This window comes from Tachypleus tridentatus, chromosome 6 (assembly GCF_004210375.1).
Source record: "Tachypleus tridentatus isolate NWPU-2018 chromosome 6, ASM421037v1, whole genome shotgun sequence".
In the NCBI taxonomy this organism is placed as follows: Eukaryota; Metazoa; Arthropoda; class Merostomata; order Xiphosura; family Limulidae; genus Tachypleus; species Tachypleus tridentatus.
The window spans coordinates 150524876-150550948 of NC_134830.1; the positions used below are offsets into that span (position 1 = coordinate 150524876).

At 33.6% G+C, this 26073-nt stretch overlaps 1 protein-coding gene across 1 annotated transcript in view; it reads left to right on the top strand.

Annotated features, from left to right (window-relative positions):
* Positions 1-2389: 2389 nt before the first annotated feature.
* LOC143254032 (G-protein coupled receptor-associated protein LMBRD2) overlaps positions 2390-26073 on the top strand; it is a 34726-nt gene continuing 11042 nt past the window's right edge. The window contains exons 1-12 of the mRNA XM_076508764.1: positions 2390-2461; positions 3976-4203; positions 10306-10474; positions 12192-12294; positions 13532-13699; positions 16750-16960; positions 17649-17723; positions 18569-18673; positions 22137-22314; positions 22769-22950; positions 24085-24218; positions 25917-26025. Of these exons, the coding sequence (XP_076364879.1) occupies positions 4030-4203; positions 10306-10474; positions 12192-12294; positions 13532-13699; positions 16750-16960; positions 17649-17723; positions 18569-18673; positions 22137-22314; positions 22769-22950; positions 24085-24218; positions 25917-26025 (1608 nt within the window). The 5' untranslated portion in view covers positions 2390-2461; positions 3976-4029. The remainder of the gene's footprint in view (positions 2462-3975; positions 4204-10305; positions 10475-12191; positions 12295-13531; positions 13700-16749; positions 16961-17648; positions 17724-18568; positions 18674-22136; positions 22315-22768; positions 22951-24084; positions 24219-25916; positions 26026-26073) is intronic.

Consider the following 26073-nt stretch of genomic DNA (forward strand, 5'->3'; position numbering starts at 1 on the left):
AATTAGGGACGGCTAACACAGATAGCCCTCGAGTAGCTTTGTGCGAAATTAAAAAAAACAACAAACAAAACAAGCTTTGCGCGAAATTCAAAACAAAACAAAACCAATATCATTACGTCCAATCATAATCCTCTGATGAAAAAAATAGCTCTCCAGCGTATTTTGCATTGCAAAAAGCTTCGAGGTAAGATTATCATATCCAAAACACACATTCCTCTCCTTATAATTTTTCCATAACCTATCTTATGGAACTTATCATTTTCATCACAATATAGTTGAAACCGTAACTTCCAGATAACACCAAAATGACCGCTAAAGTATAGTACTGTCGACTGTCTTCTCTAATGTGCAGTATTACAGTAGTATCTTCCCGAGAAGAATAGGTGTTTTCTATAAGAGAACAACAAAGGAACATAAATAACAAGAACAAAATCACCTTACAGCTGCCTTGAACATGTCTTAGGTGATACCTGCATATATACGGAGCAAAAATAAATTCATAATAAATAACATAATATTATATTATGATAGAATTATGCAATGGTTGAGTAGTAAGTATGACTGGAAGCCTAAATTCAGTTAATTTATACATTTGTAGGCTCGTTCCCAAAAGGAGATCTTTTCTTACTGTGTTGCGTGCTGTTGTCTGAGGCATGTTGACGGATTTTGCCATTGACCTTTATATTCGTGGAATATTATTTGTATGACGGCTGAGGTATGACTTATAGCAGATCTGTTTTGGATGATTCTGGTTCCCCAAGTTGTCAGATATTTCTTTGTTTTCCAATGCTAATAAGTAAAAGGTAAAAGGGATACTACTACAGCGTACGATCAGTAAAAATATTCTCACTTCAGGGTGCAGTCTACAGATACCTTCATCATCACCGTTTTAACTTTCGTTTATTTACAACTGGTGCCGGTTATCATAATTAACTTTTTTAAAATAATAAAGTACAAAATATCATTACGTAACGCCTTTGCAGGCAAATGTAATCGGGATGAAATAAATTCCAACAATAAAAACTAGCACAATTATAACTTAAATTTCAGGAACTCTGTTGAAACACGTAACTTATTAAAATATTATTATTTGCTGAACAAACACGTGGATACATATAAATCATTTGTAAAAAAATTATATTTTAGTGAATCATTAAAATGACGATAGCATCTGTGTGGACCACACACTATAGGAGCATCGTAAAAGAGATGTCAACATGTTTGAAATTCTACATGCCCGATCTGAAAATGTTTTTATTATCTCAGTTTATGAATATTTCGGATCCGAAGTGCACTTTACATACCATTCAAGCCCCCCGCTAGTGCAGCGGTATGTCTCCGGATTTACAACGCTAAAATGAGGGGTTCGATTCCCCTCGGTTGGCTGAGCAGATAGCCCTATGTGGCTTTGCTATAAGAAACACAAACAAACAAACATACCATTCTCAAAGGTGATCAATTTTTGGCAGCATTAAATTACCTACGCACCGTCAAACAATATTCAAATGTAGTTCTGATATATTAAATTTCCTTAAATTTAAATCGTTCGTTATTCTCGTTATCACGCGACTTGCTGATTTGCATATTCAAAATCGTTTTAAAATAATGTGCTTAACTCATGATTTGAAAAGCTATGATGTAATTATAACTTTTTCGGTACGAAATAGTCAGTAGATAAGCAGGATGGTAATGGAAGTTTACCTGCTTAAGTTTATTAGAGATTGTCTTTTTTTGTTCAGAAATAACCAACTTAAGTCTTTATTTCGCCATATTTTAAGCTTTTAATTAAACTTTAAGGTTAATTATGACAGAAGTACCAATATTAAACTATGGTGATAAACCAAGACGGAACAGAACTCGCTTTAAACATAACTCGTATTATATATGTAAAAACGGCCGGTTTGGGTTGAGAAAATTTTTTATCCAGAGGAGCAAACAATGCGAGTTATCAGTGATGACGAGAAAACCCACTTGTAGAGAAAATTATATATGTAAAAACGGCCGGTCACCGAAGAAGGTCGAAACGTTGTTCGCTCCTCTGGATAACAAATTTTCTCAACCCAAACCGACCGTTTTTACATATATAATTTTCTCTACAAGTGGGTTTTCTCGTCATCACTGATAACTTGCATTGTTATAAAATAAGATTATATGTCTTTGTAACGTGTCTAACCGGTTAAATGATTCATGTACTTTTGTTTTTGTCCACAGTTTAAAACAAGCATTTGAAAGAAATACAGTTTCAGAATTATCAAAGTCATAAATATAATTTCGTGCTTAGTTTATATTTTTTTCTCAGGCAAAGAAAAATCTATAAAGAAAATATATATACTTATGAGATTAGTAAATAAATTAACCACAAATTATACGTTCAAGACTGTCCAGATGTCGCTAGCGTTCTTAGTTGACACAATCTGCAAGATTTGCACATCTTTGGTCTTGCGTTAAAAATCGAAAAGAGGTAATATTTATATTACTGTTTATGGAGATTGGGGGTATGTGGCAATGAATGATGCAATAACTTACATTATCTCGTAAATCTCATGTTCGAAAGTAATCATTAAAAAAAAACTATTATTTAAGAATATCAATAATTCATCTTAACAGTAGTATACTGTTTGGTAACATTTATGTTATAAATAGTAAATAAAAAAAATTGTTGTGCCCACTTTGGCTGAACTAGTAGTTTTAAATATTTCATGTTACTTCTGGTAGATGCGTTCGTTCGATAAATACGTTTTTAATAATCTTGTAATGGCACAATTTTATCTCCAGCTGTACGCTCTACAGTTTACATTGTTTACAGTTTAGTAATTGGAACATAATAATAAATACTTCTGGTCTTAAAAATAAGTTGGAAAGGTTGACCTACACTATTTTAATTTTGTGCATTACTATTAGAATTGTATTGCATTCAAAGTCTGAAGACATTTTAGTTTTAGCACCAACTTTCTTTCCCATTGAACTTTCAAAGTCTGTTTCTACTCTTACTGAGCGTGTTATCGACAGTTATTTTAAAAGTAAAACCAAGTAATATTTTGTAGAAAGGTCCTGCAGGTTATGTGTATTTAATTTCATGCTTTATTCTTGTTGTCAGTAGTGTTATGTTTACATATTCAGCTCTGTAAATAATATAATTTTAATCTTTAGTCATGCCATAAAAACTTGAAGAGACATCCAGTTGTTTAAGATAAAAATAAAGCCAGCTGATATTTGTTAACAATATACAAATCAGAATATATTAATTCATAAAAATGATATTAAAACCAAACAGTTTCCAATGTTATAGAACATAGAATTATACTAATAGTGCTTTTGGAATGTGTTGAAACCTTGTTAGTGTATTAGGCCTTCAAGTGAAAGTGGTTAAAGTAAATATTTAAAGATATTAATTTACCATTGTTACATGGATCTCATATTATTTTTATTGTATAATTTGAAAAAGTCTCTACAGTGATAGAACATGTAAAAACAATATTCAGAAATTTCTTATAGATACTGACAATAATTTGTTTTGTAATTTTTTTTTTGTGTGTGTTTGATTCCTGGAGAGATGGCAGTAAGTCTATGGTCTTAAGCTCTAAAATTTAGAGTTTGGTTCCCCTCAGTGAACACAGTAGGTAACCAAAAGTGGCTTTGCTTTAAAACACAGTTTTTGTGTTTAAGTACGAAGTATGGTAAAGAAATAGGTATAATGCAGATACCTGCCTTTCTTTATAACATAGGCTTAGGTCTGTCCAAACAATTCTCTTAACAGGTGCTTAAATTTTTAGCATAGTATAAACTGTCTTGGCACATATGGAACCTAAACCAGTTGTTCATTTTTCACTAAACTATTTTCATTTTCAGTTATGTTTATATGCAATAGTTCTCAAAGATATTTTTTGCATATTAAATGTTTTTAGTATTCATTTCATGTGGAATAAAAGCTGTTAAAAATAAAGTTTAATGATTTTTTTTTTTTTTTTTTTTCAGGTAACCTGTGTACAAAAGTTTTATGAAGGGGTAATGTAGGGGAGTTTTAGGAAAATGACTGTTGCTCCTCTAGTGGTAGAAATCAGCTTCATATTTTTGTTAGCTGCATATTTGCTTCATAAATATGGTAACTGGACATCACACCATGTATTGGTCACTGTTGCTGTTTTTGTTGCTTGGTATTTCTCTTTCACCGTGATTTTTATTTTACCTCTAGATGTATCCACAGTAAGTATTCATATCTAAAGTTTTTTAATCCAGTAAATCTAACTCAAATACAAAAAGTTTAATGCAACAATAATATATTATACATATGTAAAATATATTTATTTTAGAATCAGGAGCATTGTGTTACTGCTGTTAAAAATGTCAACTTTTCATTTCTTTTAATTCAACCATATAAGAACAAGATTGGTCAGTTTAACAGACTGGTAACTATACAATATACCATCACTTTGAATTTGCTGTGTATATCTTTATAACATTTGGTAACTATTAAACATTTATTGTATGCAGAGTTTTTAATGTATCATATTTACTAAATGTTTGTAAATTATTCAGGCTGTTATTGACTCAGTCTGATTGAAAGGTGATTTTTTTGCTGGGACTAAAATTTCAATTATTCATCTTAAATTTTTATATTTTATTTACACAACCTCTAAAACCTCCTAAATAATAAGAAAACTTGTTTTCATAAAACTGTTTTGTCTCTTACATTGTTGAAAATGTTTCTAAAAGACAGGGAAATAAATGGTTGAGAAAGAGAACTTCTGAGAATATCTTTCTACTACTGTGTTTATTGTAACTCATCAAGAATAAGAGAACTTCTGAGAATATCCCACCCTTTCTACCATTCCACTGTTTATTGTAACTCATCAAGAATAAGAGAACTTCTGAGAATATCCCACCCTTTCTACCATTCCACTGTGTTTATTGTAACTCATCAAGAATAAGAGAACTTCTGAGAATATCCCACCCTTTCTACCATTCCACTGTGTTTATTGTAACTCATCAAGAATAAGAGAACTTCTGAGAATATCCCACCCTTTCTACCCTTCCACTGTGTTTATTGTAACTCATCAAGAATAAGAGAACTTCTGAGAATATCCCACCCTTTCTACCGTTCCACTGTGTTTATTGTAACTCATCAAGAATAAGAGAACTTCTGAGAATATCCCACCCTTTCTACCGTTCCACTGTGTTTATTGTAACTCATCAAGAATAAGAGAACTTCTGAGAATATCCCACCCTTTCTACCATTCCACTATGTTTATTGTAACTCATCAAGAATAAGAGAACTTCTGAGAATATCCCACCCTTTCTACCGTTCCACTGTGTTTATTGTAACTCATCAAGAATAAGAGAACTTCTGAGAATATCCCACCCTTTCTACCGTTCCACTGTGTTTATTGTAACTCATCAAGAATAAGAGAACTTCTGAGAATATCCCACCCTTTCTACCGTTCCACTGTGTTTATTGTAACTCATCAAGAATAAGAGAACTTCTGAGAATATCCCACCCTTTCTACCATTCCACTGTGTTTATTGTAACTCATCAAGAATAAGAGAACTTTGAGAATATCCCACCCTTTTCTACCGCTCCACTGTGTTTATTGTAACTCATCAAGAATAAGAGAACTTCTGAGAATATCCCACCCTTTCTACCATTCCACTGTGTTTATTGTAACTCACCAAGAATAAGAGAACTTCTGAGAATATCCCACCCTTTCTACCGTTCCACTGTGTTTATTGTAACTCATCAAGAATAAGAGAACTTCTGAGAATATCCCACCCTTTCTACCGTTCCACTGTGTTTATTGTAACTCATCAAGAATAAGAAAACTTCTGAGAATATCCCACCCTTTCTACCGTTCCACTGTGTTTATTGTAACTCATCAAGAATAAGAAAACTTCTGAGAATATCCCACCCTTTCTACCGTTCCACTGTGTTTATTGTAACTCATCAAGAATAAGAGAACTTCTGAGAATATCCCACCCTTTCTACCGTTCCACTGTGTTTATTGTAATTCATCAAGAATAAGAGAACTTCTGAGAATATCCCACCCTTTCTACCGTTCCACTGTGTTTATTGTAACTCATCAAGAATAAGAGAACTTCTGAGAATATCCCACCCTTTCTACCATTCCACTGTGTTTATTGTAACTCATCAACAATAAGAGAACTTCTGAGAATATCCCACCCTTTCTTCCCTTCCACTGTGTTTATTGTAACTCATCAAGAATAAGAGAACTTCTGAGAATATCCCACCCTTTCTACTGTTCCACTGTATTTATTGTAACTCATCAAGAATAAGAGAACTTCTGAGAATATCCCACCCCTTCTACCGTTCCACTGTGTTTATTGTAACTCATCAAGAATAAGAGAACTTCTGAGAATATCCCACCCTTTCTTCCCTTCCACTGTGTTTATTGTAACTCATCAAGAATAAGAGAACTTCTGAGAATATCCCACCCTTTCTACTGTTCCACTGTATTTATTGTAACTCATCAAGAATAAGAGAACTTCTGAGAATATCCCACCCCTTCTACCGTTCCACTGTGTTTATTGTAACTCATCAACAATAAGAGAACTTCTGAGAATATCCCACCCTTTCTTCCCTTCCACTGTGTTTATTGTAACTCATCAAGAATAAGAGAACTTCTGAGAATATCCCACCCTTTCTACTGTTCCACTGTATTTATTGTAACTCATCAAGAATAAGAGAACTTCTGAGAATATCCCACCCTTTCTACCGTTCCACTGTTTATTGTAACTCATCAAGAATAAGAGAACTTCTGAGAATATCCCACCCTTTCTATCATTCCACTGTGTTTATTGTAACTCATCAAGAATAAGTCTTTGTTGAATACTGATGCATATGGGGTTTATCACATGTGGAGGGTGTATTACCCTCATTACGGTGAAGGCTGTAGTCTAATTATGATCACATTGTAAACAGCTATCCTCTTTTAGTGAAATTTGTAGTCTAATTATGATCACATCATAAGCTGGTATCCCACTCCTGTTATTCAAGGCTGTAGTCTAATTATGATCACATCATAAGCTGGTATCCCACTCCTGTTATTCAAGGCTGTGGTCTAATTATGATCACATCATAAGCTGGTATCCCACTCCTGTTATTCAAGGCTGTAGTCTAATTATGATCACATCATAAGCTGGTATCCCACTCCTGTTATTCAAGGCTGTGGTCTAATTATGATCACATCATAAGCTGGTATCCCACTCCTGTTATTCAAGGCTGTAGTCTAATTATGATCACATCATAAGCTGGTATCCCACTCCTGTTATTCAAGGCTGTAGTCTAATTATGATCACATCATAAGCTGGTATCCCACTCCTGTTATTCAAGGCTGTAGTCTAATTATGATCACATCATAAGCTGGTATCCCACTCCTGTTAGTGAAGGCTGTAGTCTAATTATGATCACATCATAAGCTGGTATCCCACTCCTGTTATTCAAGGCTGTAGTCTAATTATGATCACATCATAAGCTGGTATCCCACTCCTGTTATTCAAGGCTGTGGTCTAATTATGATCACATCATAAGCTGGTATCCCACTCCTGTTATTCAAGGCTGTAGTCTAATTATGATCACATCATAAGCTGGTATCCCACTCCTGTTAGTGAAGGCTGTAGTCTAATTATGATCACATCATAAGCTGGTATCCCACTCCTGTTAGCCAAGGCTGTGGTCTAATTATGATCACATCATAAGCTGGTATCCCACTCTTGTTAGTGAAGGCTGTAGTCTAATTATGATCACATCATAAGCTGGTATCCCACTCCTGTTAGCCAAGGCTGTGTTCTAATTATGATCACATCATAAGCTGGTATCCCACTCCTGTTATTCAAGTCTGTAGTCTAATTATGATCACATCACAAGCTGGTATCCCACTCCTGTTAGTCAATGCTATAATCTAATTATGATCACATCATAAGCTAGTATCCCACTCCTGTTAGTGAAGGCTGTAGTCTAATTATGATCACATCATAAGCTGGTATCCCACTCCTGTTATTCAAGGCTATAGTCTAATTATGATCACATCGTAAGCTGGTATCCCACTCCTGTTATTCAAGGCTGTAGTCTAATTATGATCACATCATAAGCTGGTATCCCACTCCTGTTAGCCAAGGCTGTGGTCTAATTATGATCACATCATAGGCTGGTATCCCACTCCTGTTAGCCAAGGCTGTGGTCCAATTATGATCACATCATAAGCTGGTATCCCACTCCTGTTAGCCAAGGCTGTAATCTAATTATGATCACTTCATAAGCTGGTATCCCACTCCTGTTAGCCAAGGCTGTGGTCTAATTATGATCACATCATAAGCTGGTATCCCACTCCTGTTAGTGAAGGCTGTAGTCTAATTATGGTCACATCATAAGCTGATATCCCACTCCTGTTAGCCAAGGCTGTGGTCTAATTATGATCACATCATAAGCTGGTATCCCACTCCTGTTAGTGAAGGCTGTAGTCTAATTATGATCACATCATAAGCTGGTATCCCACTCCTGTTAGCCAAGGCTGTGTTCTAATTATGATCACATCATAAGCTGGTATCCCACTCCTGTTATTCAAGTCTGTAGTCTAATTATGATCACATCACAAGCTGGTATCCCACTCCTGTTAGTCAATGCTATAATCTAATTATGATCACATCATAAGCTAGTATCCCACTCCTGTTAGTGAAGGCTGTAGTCTAATTATGATCACATCATAAGCTGGTATCCCACTCCTGTTATTCAAGGCTGTAGTCTAATTATGATCACATCATAAGCTGGTATCCCACTCCTGTTAGCCAAGGCTGTGGTCTAATTATGATCACATCATAGGCTGGTATCCCACTCCTGTTAGCCAAGGCTGTGGTCTAATTATGATCACATCATAAGCTGGTATCCCACTCCTGTTAGCCAAGGCTGTAATCTAATTATGATCACTTCATAAGCTGGTATCCCACTCCTGTTAGTGAAGGCTGTAGTCTAATTATGATCACATCATAAGCTGGTATCCCACTCCTGTTAGTGAAGGCTGTAGTCTAATTATGATCACATCGTAAGCTGGTATCCCACTCCTGTTATTCAAAACTGTAGTCTAATTATGATCATGTTCTGAGCTAGTGCATTGTACATTAATGTCCATAAAAAATAAATATTTGTTCCATGCTCATAGCATGTTTTAACTTCTTTTAGATAGTGATATGAAGTAATATCTCCTAATTCTGTGTGAAGTATTTCACTCCAATAAATGTTAACTACTTCAACTGTTAACGTTTATGTTTTGTGTTTTTTTTTAAATTTTGAAGTTTATTAATATACTTTTTATCCATTGGAGCGGAAGTCAGAGCAGGAGATCATTATACGATTAGACGTTACTCATAAATCTAATATGAACTGTATGTGGTGTAAGTGCTGTGTTTCACAATGTGCTTTATCCTGTTAAATTTTAGACCATTTGTTTTACTTATGTTTTGTTAGACTAAGTTAAGAATTCTAAACTTGTTAAAAAAAATATGGAACTGTAAGTATTAATTTACAAAAACAAGGATTTTTAGTTGTAGCTGGATAGAGAAGTAAAAGTCTTAAATGTTCTTCCCTAAGCCTTGTTGAATCTTGGAAGTTTTTGTGCTCAAATAAATATTAATGTAGCTTTGAAGTATACATTCAAGAATCAAAAAATATATCCATCACAGGAACATAATGTTTGAAACTGTTATAATTTATCTAGGTTTCTAAGTAAGCCATAAATTGGTTATAACAATTATTTTGCTTTTCATAGTAGCAAACCATATCAACATAAAACAAACAGTTCTTGAATTGTGGGTATCCAAACTGGAGAGATCTGTAGGGTTTAATTAGAGTAGCATCATCCAAACAGCTGGTTAGCAAACACTATCAAAATTTAAAAACAGATAACTTCTGTGGTGGTTTTGATGAATGTAGTAATAATACTTCAGCAAATCTAGGATGTAGGATGTGCAAGTTTTAGGTTGTTGTTTCTGATTCATTGTAAACTACAACAGTCTATTTACAAACTCGTAAAATTTTGAAATGGAGGAACTAAGTTGAGGTTTGTTTTTAAATATTTTATATAATACAAACAAGTTTAAAAGTGTTAATTACAAACTACATTTTAATAAAGTTATTTAAGTGTTGGAGGTTATTATTTAACAGTTAAGACAGTTCAGAGAGAGTTAAATATAGGCCTAACAGTTAGTTTACTTACAAAGGTGTAAGACAGTAATATAGAAATACATGCATAGTAATAGTAGTTCAAAATTCCCTTGTCATATGTGAATTCCATTTTTCAGACGTCTTACAGACAGTGTTTGCGAGACCAGGTTTCAACCATAACCAATTCTTCTGCTGCTATACCACTTGTTACTAGTGCCACAGAAACTGGAAATACCACAATTTTACCTTTGCTGAATGTAAATGTTACACAGACAGCTCTTCGCCGTGTTTATGAGGTTGCCCCAGGTACGTTAAAGTTTTACATAACTGTGAGAAAATTTTAAACTTTTTGAGATAAGTGTCACTACTTCCAGATTGTTCTGAGATGTGTATATGGAACCTGTTATTGTGTCACATGTTTTTCATATTTTAAAAACTGGTAAAGTGTGGGACATTAAGGGATCTTTTGGTCCATCAAAAATCTTTTAACTCCCAGTTTCCCTCAAGGTATGGAAAATTCATCATCCATTACTAATCCCTCAGATATTCATCTGTTTTTGTGAAACTCTTGTTAGCAATACTTAGACTTATCATTGTTTTCATCAAGGAGAAACTACATTAAATCCTTAAAGTATAGACACAATATTTCTAACTGTAGAAACAAATATATGCAATGTAAGCCAGCTGCAAAACTAGCATGTTCTTCATTTTCCATTTTATGAAAACAGTTTTAGAATAATGCATGTTGTCACATGATTTCAAAATTACAGTTCTTTTACATTTGTTTTAACTTAGTCATTCTTGAATTTCTATAACATTAACAACAGTTGTTAAAGTGTCAGTTGGTTACTTGTTAAACTTATGGCCATATTCAACAGTTTTAATCAGGTTAGGTAGTACTTTGTACTGTCTGTATATGTTGTAAAGATGACAGAGTTGTAAGCACAAATCAAGTAACAAAGAACAAACACCAACTTATTAAAATATGAAGTTGAGTACGTCACTAGCTTTGTACCACATGCACCATTTAGAAGAGTGTGTGGTACGTCAAAACTAGTTAGGAAAGTTAGCTTCCTATGTCAGTAAATTTGTGCATACAAAGCTGTTATCTTTTCAGCAACAGTTTCGTGCTTTTGAAGAATAGTTGAATTTATTTAGTCATAAATAACTCAACATAAAAAATTGAAGTTTTTTTATATATCTGATAATATTTTATAACAGGTGCAAATGTATAGCTAAAAAGTGTTAATAAATACACACACAATATGTAGCAGTAAATATACTTTAGTTTGTCGTACACTACAGTTTAGGTAAAAAGAGGTAATCCATGACACAGTTCAACTGTATCAGTTTTTTTTTTCATCTGATTTTTTTTTTTAAATTCTCTCAGAGTCAATATCCTACATTTGTTGTTATTTAATTAAAGATTTTGGGAAAGTTAAAAAGTCAGCTGAATGCATAAACATGGATAGAGTTGAAAACTTGTGTATAGTTAGTGTTGTAAGAACTAATAGTGGTAAAATATTAACACTAATTTATAGCCAAAAAGGAAGCATTAGTTCTATGGCATAATTTTTGTGGGAATGTGTGTGTCTATTGTGGACCACTTACATAAAGTCAGGCTTTCCATGCATTCCACATCTATGTCTCAGCTGTAAGTCTCAGACAGCAGTATAGGGTTCACTCCCCTGTGGTGGACGAAGTGCAGTTAGCCCTTGTGTAACTTTGCATTAAGAAACCAAGATAAATTTGTAAAAGTGGAAGATATTCCAGAATTTCACTTAACAGTTTCACAGGATAAAAATATTAAGTTTTGATAGAAAGAAATAAAAATTGTATAACCTTTGTGTAGTTTGGGTTTTTATTAATTTCTATCACTGATTTATTAGGCTTATTTCAGTACTATATCAACCCCAAAACAAAATTAAGGAAAACATATGGTATGGTTTAAAATGACCAGTATTTTCCTTATACTGCTAAATTGAGTTCTAGTCTAAATTTTACCTTGTGTTTTTTATCACAGGTAACAATGAAAAGATGTGCCACATACCATGGAGTCATATTCCTGCTGGTGTTCTACCAAGTCTGTGGCGAGTGGTCTACTGGACATCACAGGCTCTGACCTGGTAATATTTGTATCACTGTGATTAAAAATAATGTTTGTGTGTGTGTGTATATATATTTTATGATGTAAAGTCAAACTCCTTTCAGCCATTAATTAGATTATATTAACCATATTATTAAATGTTTATGGGGCTGTTTATCCTAAAGTGGTACTTAAATGTATTAAAAAATAAAAAACCTAATAACTGAGACTTTAGCATGTATATTTCTATGATAATTTTGTTTTTCCTATAGTTAGGATAATCCAGTTTCTGTCACTCAGCAGTCAAATAGCCTGTACTGTTAGTGATTTATGTATCTGATGTTGGGCCAATTTACAAGTTTGTCACATCAGTATAAAATACTTCTGCTGACAGAAATCAGTTTAAAAGAATCGCAGCATTCAATAAAGATTGGAAGCAATTATTGTTCCTACAGCTTAATATTTGTTCCTGAAAATAGTTGTTAGTAACAAGTAACGAAACTGTACATTTTAAACACGCTGCAACAAGTAACGAAACTGTACATTTGAAACACGCTGCAACAAGTAAACTGTACGCTTAACGCTTGAAACACGCTGCAACAAAACGAAATTGTACGCTTGAAGCGCCCAACAAGTAACTAAACTGCAACTGCAACAAGTAACGAAACTGCACGCTTGAAGCACGCGAAACTAAACTGAAACGCTTTGAAACACGCTGCAACAAGTAACGAAACTGTACGTTTGAAACACGCTGCAACAAGTAACGAAACTGTACGTTTGAAACACGCTGCAACAAGTAACGAAACTGTACGTTTTAAGCACGCTGCAACAAGTAACGAAACTGCACGTTTGAAACACGCTGCAACAAGTAACGAAACTGCACGTTTGAAACATGCTAATTTTTATTGGTTTTTTTGGCTAATTTGTATTTGAGTTTCTTTAGTTCTTGTCTTGGAAGCATTACATATTTCACTTTGTGCTTGTAGAAGTCCATATCATGCTGTCTTATATTTGTATTCAGAACCAGAGGGAAATTATAATTCATAGATATAATAGAAATGTTTTATCGTATGCAGATTTCTTATTTTATTGACTACAACATTATAACCCACAGTATCGGATAGAAGTTGTAGCTTTCACCCATATCTTTTTGGAATGTTATAAATATAAACTGATTTAGTAATATTGGCTCTCTGTAATTGTAACATTTAGGTTTGATAAACATGTGAGTTGATTTAAAGACATTAACTTAAGGTTATGTTGTTTCATTGCCATAGGCTTATACTTCCAATGATGCAGTCTTTCTCTACGGCTGGAGACTTCACTGTTGGGGGGAAGTTACGGACTGCTGTGGTGGAGAATGCCATATATTACGGCACTTATCTTCTCATTTTTGGGATCTTGTTAATATATGTTGCAGCTCAGCCTGGAATGTATCTGGATGGGTAAGTTACTGTTTTTACAATGCCTCTATTTAGTGGGAGCTACTGTTTTTACAATGCCTGTATTCAGTGGCAGCTACTGTTTTTACAATGCCTATACTCAGTGGCAGCTACTGTTTTTACAATGCCTATACTCAGTGGCAGCTACTGTTTTTACAATGCCTATACTCAGTGGCAGCTACTGTTTTTACAATGCCTATACTCAGTGGCAACTACTGTTTTTACAATGCCTGTATTCAGTGGCAGCTACTGTTTTTACAATGCCTGTATTCAGTGGCAGCTACTGTTTTTACAATGCCTGTATTCAGTGGCAGCTACTGTTTTTACAATGCCTATACTCAGTGGCAGCTACTGTTTTTACAATGTCCATATTCAGTGGCAACCACACTGTATTCAGTGGCAGCCACTGTTTTTTTACAATGCCTATATTCAGTGGCAGCCACTGTTTTTTACAATGCCTGTACTCAGTGGCAGCCACTGTTTTTACATACTCAGTGGCCCACTGTTTTACAATGTCAGTGGGAGCCACTGTTTTTACAATGCCTGTACTCAGTGGCAGCTACTGTTTTTTTACAATGCCTGTACTCAGTGGGAGCTACTGTTTTTACAATGCCTATACTCAGTGGGAGCTACTGTTTTTACAATGCCTGTACTCAGTGGGAGCTACTGTTTTTTACAATGCCTGTACTCAGTGGAAGCTACTGTTTTTTACAATGCCTGTACTCAGTGGAAGCTACTGTTTTTACAATGCCTGTACTCAGTGGGAGCTACTGTTTTTACAATGCCTGTATTAAGTGGGAGCTACTGTTTTTTACAATGCCTGTACTCAGTGGCAGCTACTGTTTTTTACAATGCCTGTACTCAGTGGCAGCTACTGTTTTTACAATGCCTGTACTCAGTGGCAGCTACTGTTTTTACAATGCCTGTATTCTGTGTAATGGAATGCTTGTTATAGAATATATTTATCACATAACAATTTCTATAAAATATTAATTATACTGCAGTTTGTAAAGAAGGCTTAACTAATTACATTGTAATTTCATAAGTTTTACACTCTTGTGTACATAATACTGAGATAATTCTAGAGTTGGTTCTTATCTTATTGAGTTACACACTCATTGTGTTCTAGTTATTTTTATCTTTTTGGGTGTATGGAGCAAATGTTCTAGTATACATAGATCAAGGATGAAAAAGCTAAGCCTAATAGTGTTGTAGCTAGCAAGGCCACCAAACGTTTCCAAGTAGTCGAAATATTGAAGTTGTTCTAATTAATTCAGGTTTATACAGCTTGAACTATTAGTGTCATGACCCGTGTAAGTCATCAACTAATCAAAATTTGTGTTTATAATTATTACCATTACAATTATTTTAACAGTCCAAGTCTCGTGTGAAAGCAGTCTATTGATTATATTTAATTGGTCAATAGGCCTAATTGCTTGTGTCTGAATTAGGGAGAGCACAATTTATGAATTTTTGTGTTCATTATGCACACATTACAATTGTCGTCACTGGATAATCTGTACAGTAATAAAAAGTGAATGTAGTTACAATTAAACACCTAGCAGATGAACCTTCTCTATTGAACATAGTATTGATGTTGTACACCATCATGGGAAACATTAAAATAAATAATATAATGTAAATATAAATTAATATTAAAATAACTGAATCTTAGTTTTACTTCTTGCATTCTATGTGAAAGTTACCCATTTCTTGGAGAAACAAGAAGTTTAAGAAAGGTTACCCCTAAGGAAGTAAATCAGAGTTAATATTTTAATGCTATTGATAAATATACATTATAAACATGTCCAGTATCAATACATTAATTCATATATACATGACTTGTTTACTGTCTGAGGGCTTGTGTGCCTGGCACACTGTTATAATTACCTATAATAATAATAATAATAATAATAATAATAATAATAATAATAATAATAATGTTGACATGTGAACTTGCATACAACACATCTGGAAAGTTGTGTACAATCATGTTAACAACTTGTTCATGTGAATGGTAGTTTTATAGTAGGCATGCCATAATGTATGTACATTGTACAACAATAAATACACTGGTGAATCCACGTGATGATTATAAAACTGTATGGTTATCCTTACAGCATTACCTAAACTATATCTGCTCTGCATGTAGTCTTGTACATTCATCATCTTTCTTATTCTGACAATAAAGTAATTCATCATAATGTCTTCATGAAGATTAACTGGTAAATACACATTAACACAACTGTAATGGGCTGTTGTGTTTCACACATGTGACACATTGCTCTGGGTTAACTAGCCTAAGTTTTACAGACCTCCCCTGAATAACTGAGCCTAGGATAACTAGTTGGTAGGCATTTTTTTATTTATGACCACAATCAGTATATATTTATCCAGCTATAAGTATGCAGTGTAGTATTACAGGTCTATACAGTCTTGTTAATACATTTCTTCTTGTTGGTTTAGGTTCTTGGAAACTTATTAAATATTATTGCTGATGTATATAATTAATTATTTCTATCAGGGTTTTGTGTTACAAATGATTTTAAAACTGTTTGTTTTGTCAGACTAACAGGTTGTACATTAAATAATTAGTTGAGTTATTGTAGATTGTAATGAACAACTTGATTCCACCAGTTATTCTACTAGAAACAATTTAAGAGGTGTAGAAACCTAAATTATCGATTAAACTGTAAGTGGAATGTGGTCAAGATTAGCATTTCTCAACGTTTTCAATACCAGGTGCCAGCTCGCTACCTCCCTAAATTAACATGGACCACTAAAATACAAGTACAAAAAAAAAACCATTACAATTTACATATGAACATTTTGTCAGTTTTAATGAACTTTCATGGACCATCGAGATGGTTTTGAAAGATCAGTGTCTGTCTGCAAAGCATTGGTTGTGAAATAGTGGCCTAGGTTATACTGCAGCCTGCAAAGCATTGGTTGAGAAACACTGGCCTAGGTTATACTGCAGCCTTGATTATATCTAAGGTTACTTTAGTCCTCAATACAAAACATAAACTTGTTTGGTTCAACCTTTTTTTCAGATCCAAACTTAAAGTTATCTGTATCACAGCAAGCAACACTTGGGGTCTCTTTCTTTTGGTTTTACTTCTTGGTTACGGGTTGGTAGAAGTTCCTCGTATCTGCTGGAACAAAAGTAAACGTGGACACATGCTGAATTATCTTTACTTTAAAGCAGCAAAACTAAGTACAGAGAAGTGTGAGGCAGAAGAAAAAGTTGATGACTTGTTGGAGGTAAGTTTCACCCAACTTTTGAAAACTGGTTTCTTTCTTTACCAGAATTTTGATAACAGTGAAAAAATGTCTACTTTTTTTATTTTATCCACCATTATTTTTTAAGCTCGTTTAACCACGACAAACTCTATACAAATAAGCTTAGAGAAATGTTTTTTTAAATCTCTAATGATTAATAAAGAACTTCCAAGAGCTCATTGTGGTATTTCTTTACAGAAATGTTTTAAACAATGTTAGGTTTAGATATGGTTTCTAATTACAATATCAGATTGTTTGTGAAGCTCAGGTGTAAATAAATACAACTCTTATTCAAAATGAATATGTAGACAAAAAAACAATGGTTTTGTTTTATTTAGCTTCTAGTCAGGTAACTTTTTTTATAACATAGATATTATAATTATTGTGTTAGATCTGTAAAGTATAGAGATATAATATTATAAATTGCTAGTACAGTTAATTGAAAGACTGAATTTCATATTTATAACTGGTATGAGAATGGTTTGTCTGGCTATAACAACATATTACGATAGCTGTCAAGCAAGAGATTGGTATGTGTAGAAGGAAATTACTAATGGTGCTTATTTATATTATAAACAATGTTCTCAGATACTGAAGAGGTGTAAGTAATATTTTAAACTTGAGGTAAAAGGAATACTTGTTATAGCATGTTATGTTTTTTTGGTTTCAGAAAATGCAGCAAGTTTCTAATACTGTACCAATTGGTCATCCGCTGAGAAGATGTGTGGAAATTATCTTGGAAAAGGTATCTTTCTCTCTCTCATGTGCATACATGTATCTATATGGGTCAAAGAACAGTTAACCACAAAGTCTCTATTAAAGAAACATTTTTTAAAGTTTATCTACTTGACTACAATGTTCCTTTTACTTTTACAAACAAGGATTAACCTTGGGCCTAATTTTAAAGATATAAGGTGACCATCAATTGGGTGGTAAATGTTTGTAATGATCCAACATTTGCATCTGCCAGGATCTCTTGCTCTCCAATCAAACAGTCTGTCAACTGAACAAAGGTGTTAATCATGTGGCATTTGACAGTAAGTTATTTTAAAAAACTGGAATCACCATTAAGCACGATGAGATGGATGATTTCCACTTTTAAAGTTTTTATGTAAGATTGTTGATAAAATATTCAGTTCTAGACCAGATGTAATAATTACCATTGTAAGTTTCTAAAATCTGTTATGTATAAACCATCATTTTTAATAACTATTAATAATAACCATTATTGTAAATTTTAATTTTCTTTGTATATAAAAATAATTTGTGTGAAAAAGAAAATTGTGTGTATCGATCGTGTTTACATATATCATATATTTGTTAGAACATTTAATTAATTACTAAATTCAAATTTATTGTTATTTAAAATAGTAATAAATTAACATATGTAATGCAATAAATAAGAGACTTCTCTGAAATAAGTTTATAATATGTAACACATGGTAGAATTGTTCCGTTCAGTTTCTTTGAGTGGTGCATGGTAGAATTGTTCCATTCCATTCAAACTGTATCTTCTATGTAAGAGTTACTAACCACAACAAAAGGTTTCTAATCTCATATTGAGTCCTTTGAACTTGTGTTTATTATTAGTGTCCAGAAGAAAAGAAAAATTCCATTCGTCGTAGAAGACAGCCACTAGAGGAGAGTCCTGGAGCTGACGTCAGTGAAAGAAATATTGTTCGTATTCATCAGCAGGTAAACTATGAGAAATCTCATTTATTAATTTGACCCAAGAAACAAATATAAAATGAGTAGCAGGTGCCTCCTTCAGACTGACACTCATAGAGACAGTCTTGAAGTACTCAGAAATTATGTCATTTCAAAAGACTACTGTTTTTTTTTGTCTTTGGGTCAGTGTGGTAGAGTTTGTGCAGGGGTATCTGGGAGGATTGACTAGATTGAATGGTAGTTTTTGTAACGTAGTTGGTAGAACGAGTAATCATTTTACAAAGGCTGGGTACAAACTCTGATTTCTAGGCTGGGTTGTCTACTAATTAATGTTTTCTTTGTGTCAGTTTAGTAGAATTCTTTAATTTTTTTTCTTTTTCCAGTTTTCCAGAATTTATTATGGTTGATATGTCTGTGGTTGTTCAATTCCATTTTATATCCAGCCAACGTGACGTGTTCTGGGTTGTTGTCGTTATTCTGGCTCCAGAGAGTCTGAGTTTTGTGATCTAGGTCTGTGTGTGGCCAGTATTTCATAAGTTATGTTTTTATGTTTGTTATCAGTTGATTGATTAGTGTTGGACTTCTTGTCTGTGGTATCAGTTTTTGTTCTTCAAGCTATTGGTGAAAGACCTATAAGGAAGCCTCTTTATAACTATTGGTGAAAGACCTATAAGGAAGCCTCTTCTTTATAAAACAGTTTTAATGGTGTTTTCATTACAGATGCTTTCAGATCTGTTATTCAAACATTCAGTAGTACTGTGTTTGATAGAAGGTGAATGGGAAGGCAAGAAATGTAACTATGTAACAGTAAGTTTCCTGTAAATGTTTATGGTGAGTTTGTTATTCTGCCTGCTGATGAAAATATCAAGGAATGGCAGGTTGCTCTTGTTCTCTGGTTTCATGGTGAAATGGATTTTGTTGTCTACATAGTTTTATTAGAAGGCTAATAAAGTGCTCTTGACCATGAGATCAGGTAACTTTACTGTCAATGTAACAGTAAAAGTTGGGTTTTTGTCTGAAGTGAAGAGTACTCTATTCAAATTTTTCCTATGATTGGAGAAAGGTGATCCCATGACAAGGCTGTCTGTCTCTTCAAGATTTCTGTCTTTGACAGATTGTTTGGAAGAGTAGTATTCACAATAAAATTTTGTTGAATGGATGGCAACTGCCTATTGTGGATACACAAGTGTAGAGGATGACATTTCAAAAGTCTTCCACCTTTTATCTTCAGGTCAGAGTGTGTGTGTTGGTCTTCTATAGTGTCCTGGTGGATGGTGGAGAGCATGTTATGATTGGTTCTGAAGACTTTCGAAACATCATCCTTTACACTTATGTTTCCACAACAGGCAGTTGCCATCTATTCTACAAAGTTTCATCAAGGTTTCTGTTGTCTTGAACTTCTGCAGACTTACTGAGGATAATCCTACAGTATCTCCATCTCAGTTCTGTATGTGAGAGAATTATTTAATACTGTTGTTTAGTGACATGAAATGTTTCTACAGTTCGGGTGTTAATGGATGAGTCTGTGACATAAAACTGACAAAACCGTGTTGTTCATTGAAAGGTTTTGAGTAGTAGAGATTATGTTTAGTAATACACCATAGTGGTGACAGAAACACCTGAGTGATAACAAGATGATTTTATGAGAGGATGTCCATAAAACCATGGAGGACAGTTGTCACTGGTTCTTGGATTATTGGTTGTATTTTCATTGGTCAGTTTTTAGTTTTTCAAGTTTATTTAATGTTTTATTGATGTATAAACTGCAAACATTATTATTGTTGTTCATAACAGTTTTCATATCTTTTATCTGTCTGTCAAAATTGTTGTTAAGCATTTAAAAATCTTATTGTTCCAACACTGTTGAAGATGTAACGTCAAACAGATAACGGCAAAAGGTTTCAATCGTATGTTTCATGATGTGAAAAGGAAATTAAAAAAAAAAAAAAAAAAAAGGAGCATGGTTCAACATAAACACAGTAGTTCCAAAATACAAACATTCCTTAGAAAACATTTTGAATGAAACATACAAAGTGTATTTAAAAAAAAAAAAGTAAAAATGTTTGAGTTCCCACTGAGCAAGACTGCTATATTGTTAATATTTTCCTCCTAAACTCCAGTTTAATATCAAGGTGGCCAATTAAAGTAATAGTTAATTTAAAAAACCCTTTGTTTAATTAATTTTGTTAAAGGTAGAGGAACGAAATAAGTGCATGTTACTGAAGTCGGACTATTTGAGAATAACTCATTAAAACCAACCTGTGAATGTTGAGTCCAGAAGAGTAACTATCATTGTAGTGTATCTCAGAACAGCTGGTATGGGTATTAACACTTATTGATAAGCAGAGAACAATGTTTCGACTTTCTTAGGTCATCTTCGGGATAACAAAGACAGTTTCTTGTCATGATGAATTATTCCATCATTGCAACTCTCTTTTATAATCAGGAGAGCTGATAAAGAGCTGTGAGAAAACACTATGAATTTTTTTATAAATTTTTTGTTGTATAAAAACAATTGTATATAGTTCTAAGTTTGTGCAAATCTTGTTAAAATTACTTCTCAATAGATTTACTACAGAAACTCTGCACCATTAGCTACAATTACACAGGAAACTTTTGGTACCTCTTACAAATCTTAAGATGTCTCCTGAGGTTGAAATGAGAAAAACTAACCCTTGTAGAACTTAATTTTGGCTTGGAGTTGCTTTGTTTGTATGTTCCTGTAACAGTGGAAGAGGTATTAACAAACATTATATGGTATCCTTGTTTATACAAGTATGATTTCTTTTCACCTGTCTTGAGCAGATGTATCTCAACTAGTCATCATAAAATCCATGTGGACATTTGTTTTTATTAGTTAATGGTTCTTAGCACCCATCATGTTTATACAATTAAATAAGAGAAGTAGAGCACTGATGAAATGGGGGGAGTAGTTATCAATGATATCAGTGCTGTATCTAGTCTAAGGAATTCAGTGAAAATTGTATGATGGAGGGGGGAGTAGTTATCAATGATATCAGTGCTGTATCTAGTCTAAGGAATTCAGTGAAAATTGTATGATGGAGGGGGGAGTAGTTATCAATGATATCAGTGCTGTATCTAGTCTAATGAATTCAGTGAAAATTGTATGGTGGAGGGGGGAGTAGTTATCAATGATATCAGTGCTGTATCTAGTCTAATGAATTCAGTGAAAATTGTATGGTGGAGGGGGTCAACATTTTGGGAAATAAAACCATAAGTTAAAACAGTATGCCATGGGGGATAGATGTTTGCATTGAGTTTGTATAGATGATGGAAATGTAGGAATGTTTTGGATTTGAAGAAAATTATAAATAGAGAAGATGAGATGATGATAAATAATATAACATGTAATTTAAATTTGTTGAACTTTGCACGATGATTATATCTGGGAATGACATTTTTCTGATCTTGTCTGTGTGTTGAGAGTAACTGGAACTCTGCAGGTAATTTTATGTATGTTTAACCACAGATTATTCGAGCTCTACAGGCCTATTATCGAACACAGTGCCAATGGAATATGTTAATTGAGGAAACCTTTGACTGGGAAGATGTAGCTCGAAATGAAATAAATCCTGAACGCACTTTTAAGCCAACGTTTATGCCTCAGCGATCTTCACTTCTGAGGGCTTTGTATACACCTACTGTTGGTAAGTATGGGTTGTATACACCTACTGTTTGGTAAGTATGGGTTCAGTGGGTGGTGTTGGCTACCTGCCTTCCCTCTGTACTGTTACTTCAACACTGAGACAGCTAGTACTTGACTGGCTTGACACATAACTAAAAACAAACAGGTAGGTCGAAGAAACGGTTTTCCCTACACTGTATTAGTGTGATAATAAAAGGAAGTTGAAATGTAATAATGCTTTTGATTTTCAAATTAACTAATAAATCTAAAACTGGGCTGTGTTGTACTCTTTAATGTTTATAAAACCCACAAATGTGACTTTTTTTAAAAATAGAAACTAAAACATGCAGCTGGGAGAAGACTTAGCAAGAAAAGATACGTTTAATAAAATAGATACATTGAATCTCTAAAGGTATGTGAAAGATAGTCTTGTTTTTACCTATTTCTTAAATTTGTCTTTTTTGTTTCTGTTGTAGAGTGGTACTGGAAGTGTTTGGTTCGTTCCTGGGTGTTCCGGACTTTGGCCATTGTTCTTGCAACCTTCAGTGCTATTGTTGTTTGGTCAGAAATGACCTTTTTCACCCGATCACCGACTCTCTCACTTTTTGCAGTCTTTGTTGATTTGGCGAGAAGAAATTATGACTATATTGCTATTGAGGCAAGTTTAAGAATTGTGTGTAAGATTGATCAAGGATATTTACCATTAATCGCATAATGTGTTTGTGTATTTATCAGGTAGTAAGAGAAGTAACAGTAATCATACAGTGTAGGAACTGAGACCACTGAATTAACAAGTTGTCTTGTGTAGCAGGTTTTATTTTAAATTTTGTACAACTTGTATAATGAATGGGTTCAAGAAGCCTTGACATATTAATGAGTTTGACCTTTATCTAGGTGCCATTCAAAACCCTCGTGGATGTTTGTGTTACAAAGATCCTGTTTAAAAGTACATTGTTACGTAACATACTGTGGTAATAATGAAATATGTATGTTATAAACAAACCAAGTAAAGTTTTTGTGTGCCTTTAATGAGTCACAGAAGATATACTGAAGTTGAGGATGGAGCTTAACAAATTATTATAAGAAGTGAATGATTTAAGTGTTGTTGATATATTGGACAACTGATGACCTAAACCCAAGTGTTGTCATAAATGTTTCAATTCATTTAAATGTGTGTAAGCTTAAATCCAGTGTTCAGCTGTTTGAAGTTGCACAGTCATGAGTACTGTTACCATCTTTGATAAGCTGTATATTCAAATGTAATAATACCATCTTCAAAGGATCTTACTGTTTAGTACATAAATTTTTATCCATAATTCTTTATTTTGGATGTCTTTGACACTTCCTTATCATGTTAATTGTATTGTAAAAACTCTTAAGATCACCTGCTTAGTTGTAAAACTTTGTTGTTTCAATTCAGAAGACACTTTCTGTATAATATATGATTTTTACAACACATGTTTGCTTTGTAGCTGGCCTTGCAGGAGCTGATGATCAGGTTACTCAATTCACAGTCTATAGGTTCACATATCACCACCAAACACGTGTGGCCTTTATAATGTGACAGTCGAACATACTTTTAATTAGTAAAGAGTAGTCCAAGTGGTGGGTGGTGTTGACTAGTTGCCTTTCTTCTAGTCTATCACTTCTAAATTGGGGATGGGTATCACAAATAGTCTTTAAATAGCTTTATGTGAAATTACACAAACAAACAAGTGTTGGTGCACCTACTGAAGCTCTGGAAATAATTTCTAATGTGATTTATAAATGTTTTTGTTTAATCTTTGTCTAGATGGTGTCCACTTTGACTATAGCCTACCTTTGTATATGTGCGTATTACACTGTCTTCAAGGTTCGAGTCCTAAACTACTACTACTTGGCACCTCATCACCAGACAGATGAATACAGTCTTATCTTCTGTGGAATGTATGTAAAGCCACTCATCAGTACTACAAATTAACATGCTAATTAATGCAGCTAATTTAATGTATTAGCTGTTCTGTCAAGGCTTACATAAAATTATAAAATTTATAATGATCAGAACATATTGGTTCATCATTTTTATACTTTTACTGTTAGTTATGTCTTTGAATGTAATCCTAAAACTATCCCACAAGGTTGGGTGAACTTAAAAGATTTTTGGTAGTACTGTGGTTTACCATTGAAAATAATGAACAAATATTAAGTAACAGCATTGAAGAATGTACATATGCACGCATGCACGCACCTCTCTCTGTTTACACGTATATTCTTAAGTAAGTGTATGTAATAGGTGAAGTAAATATTTTAAAACTGAATTGCTATAGTGCTAGAAAACCAGATTGTTAAACTAACAGTTTTGGAAGAGTAATTTTGTAAATTAGTTTTGTTGTTCTAATAATGTGTGAAAATCTTTCTATTTTGTTATTTCATAGCTTTATAATTTCCTTCTACAGAAAATGTCTTAGTAAAGTTTTATATGTGTTACTAAATAGTTTTGTCATTAAATCAGAGTTTCTAAAGTTTTTAATAGCCATCTATCAAAAATAGATAAAAACCAACATTAACTTATGAAATGATAAATTGTGTGGGGAATTAGCAATACTTCATAAGAATGATATTCCAGGCCCCATGCCTTCCTTCAAATATTACCTTTGTAATCGGTTATGCTTGGTCAAGTCTGGCAGTCACAGCAATACACTATTTCTCTTTTACCCCACAATTTCCATAAAAGCAGGGTTTTTCCAAAGATTATGTCAGTATTAAACTACACATCTTACCAAACTTCTTGGTGTGGAAGGACTATGGTTTCTAAAAGTATATTTAAGGAACAGTGTTCCATTGTGTCTGCATCAGGGAGCTTGTCAGTTATGGGGTTGATATGGTTCTAATTTCTTTGATCATTTGTCTTATGAAGATAACCATTAAATTTGATGTATGAGAGGAGGTTTGTGAACCTTCACAAACATCTAATCTTGTTTATTATTTTCCTAAAAATACAGTAGATATACTTAATGCAATATGGGTTATTGTCAACAGGTTCATTTTTATAACCATAGCCTTCACTTTGGAAGTATGGGAAATGTTCTGAATTGGGTTTGGATGTGGTTTTGCAACCTGTTGTTCTAAATGCTCTGAATTGGTTTTGGATGTTGTTTTGCAACCTGTTGTTCTAAATGCTCTGAATTGGTTTTGGATGTGGTTTTGCAACCTGTTGTTCTAAATGCTCTGAATTAGATTTGGGATGTGGTTTTGGAGTCTGTTGCTCTTCTGTGCAAGGATTTCTGATTGTTTGGAGAATATTGAACACTTTTTTTTGTAATGCTTTGGCTGTACATCATTTAAACAATCTTGTATGAATATCCTTCCTCAGAAAGAGTTATGATGTATTCTTTCAGACCTGTAGCAGCATTGTACAGTCAGTGACTTAACATGTACAAAGAACACTTGTATGTTTATTAAACACTTGCTCTTGACATCATGATTCATGCATGCAGCTAAATGTCACCATGTTAGAATATGCAAATCATTTATTTATAGTGATTAATCATGTGAATTTTGATTTCTTTTGATAATATCTTCGTATCTCACATGTACAAACTGCTTTTTTAATGAATCACAAAGTAAATTTTGTGTGTTTGTTAGGCTACTTTGTCGTCTAACTCCTCCATTGTGTCTCAACTTTCTGGGTCTGATTCATCTCGATAGCCATGTGATTAAAGAGAAGGAAATAATGGAAACAGCTTTTACAGAGGTAACAAGAAATTTGTGTTTGTCTTTGTTTGTAATACATACACTTCTT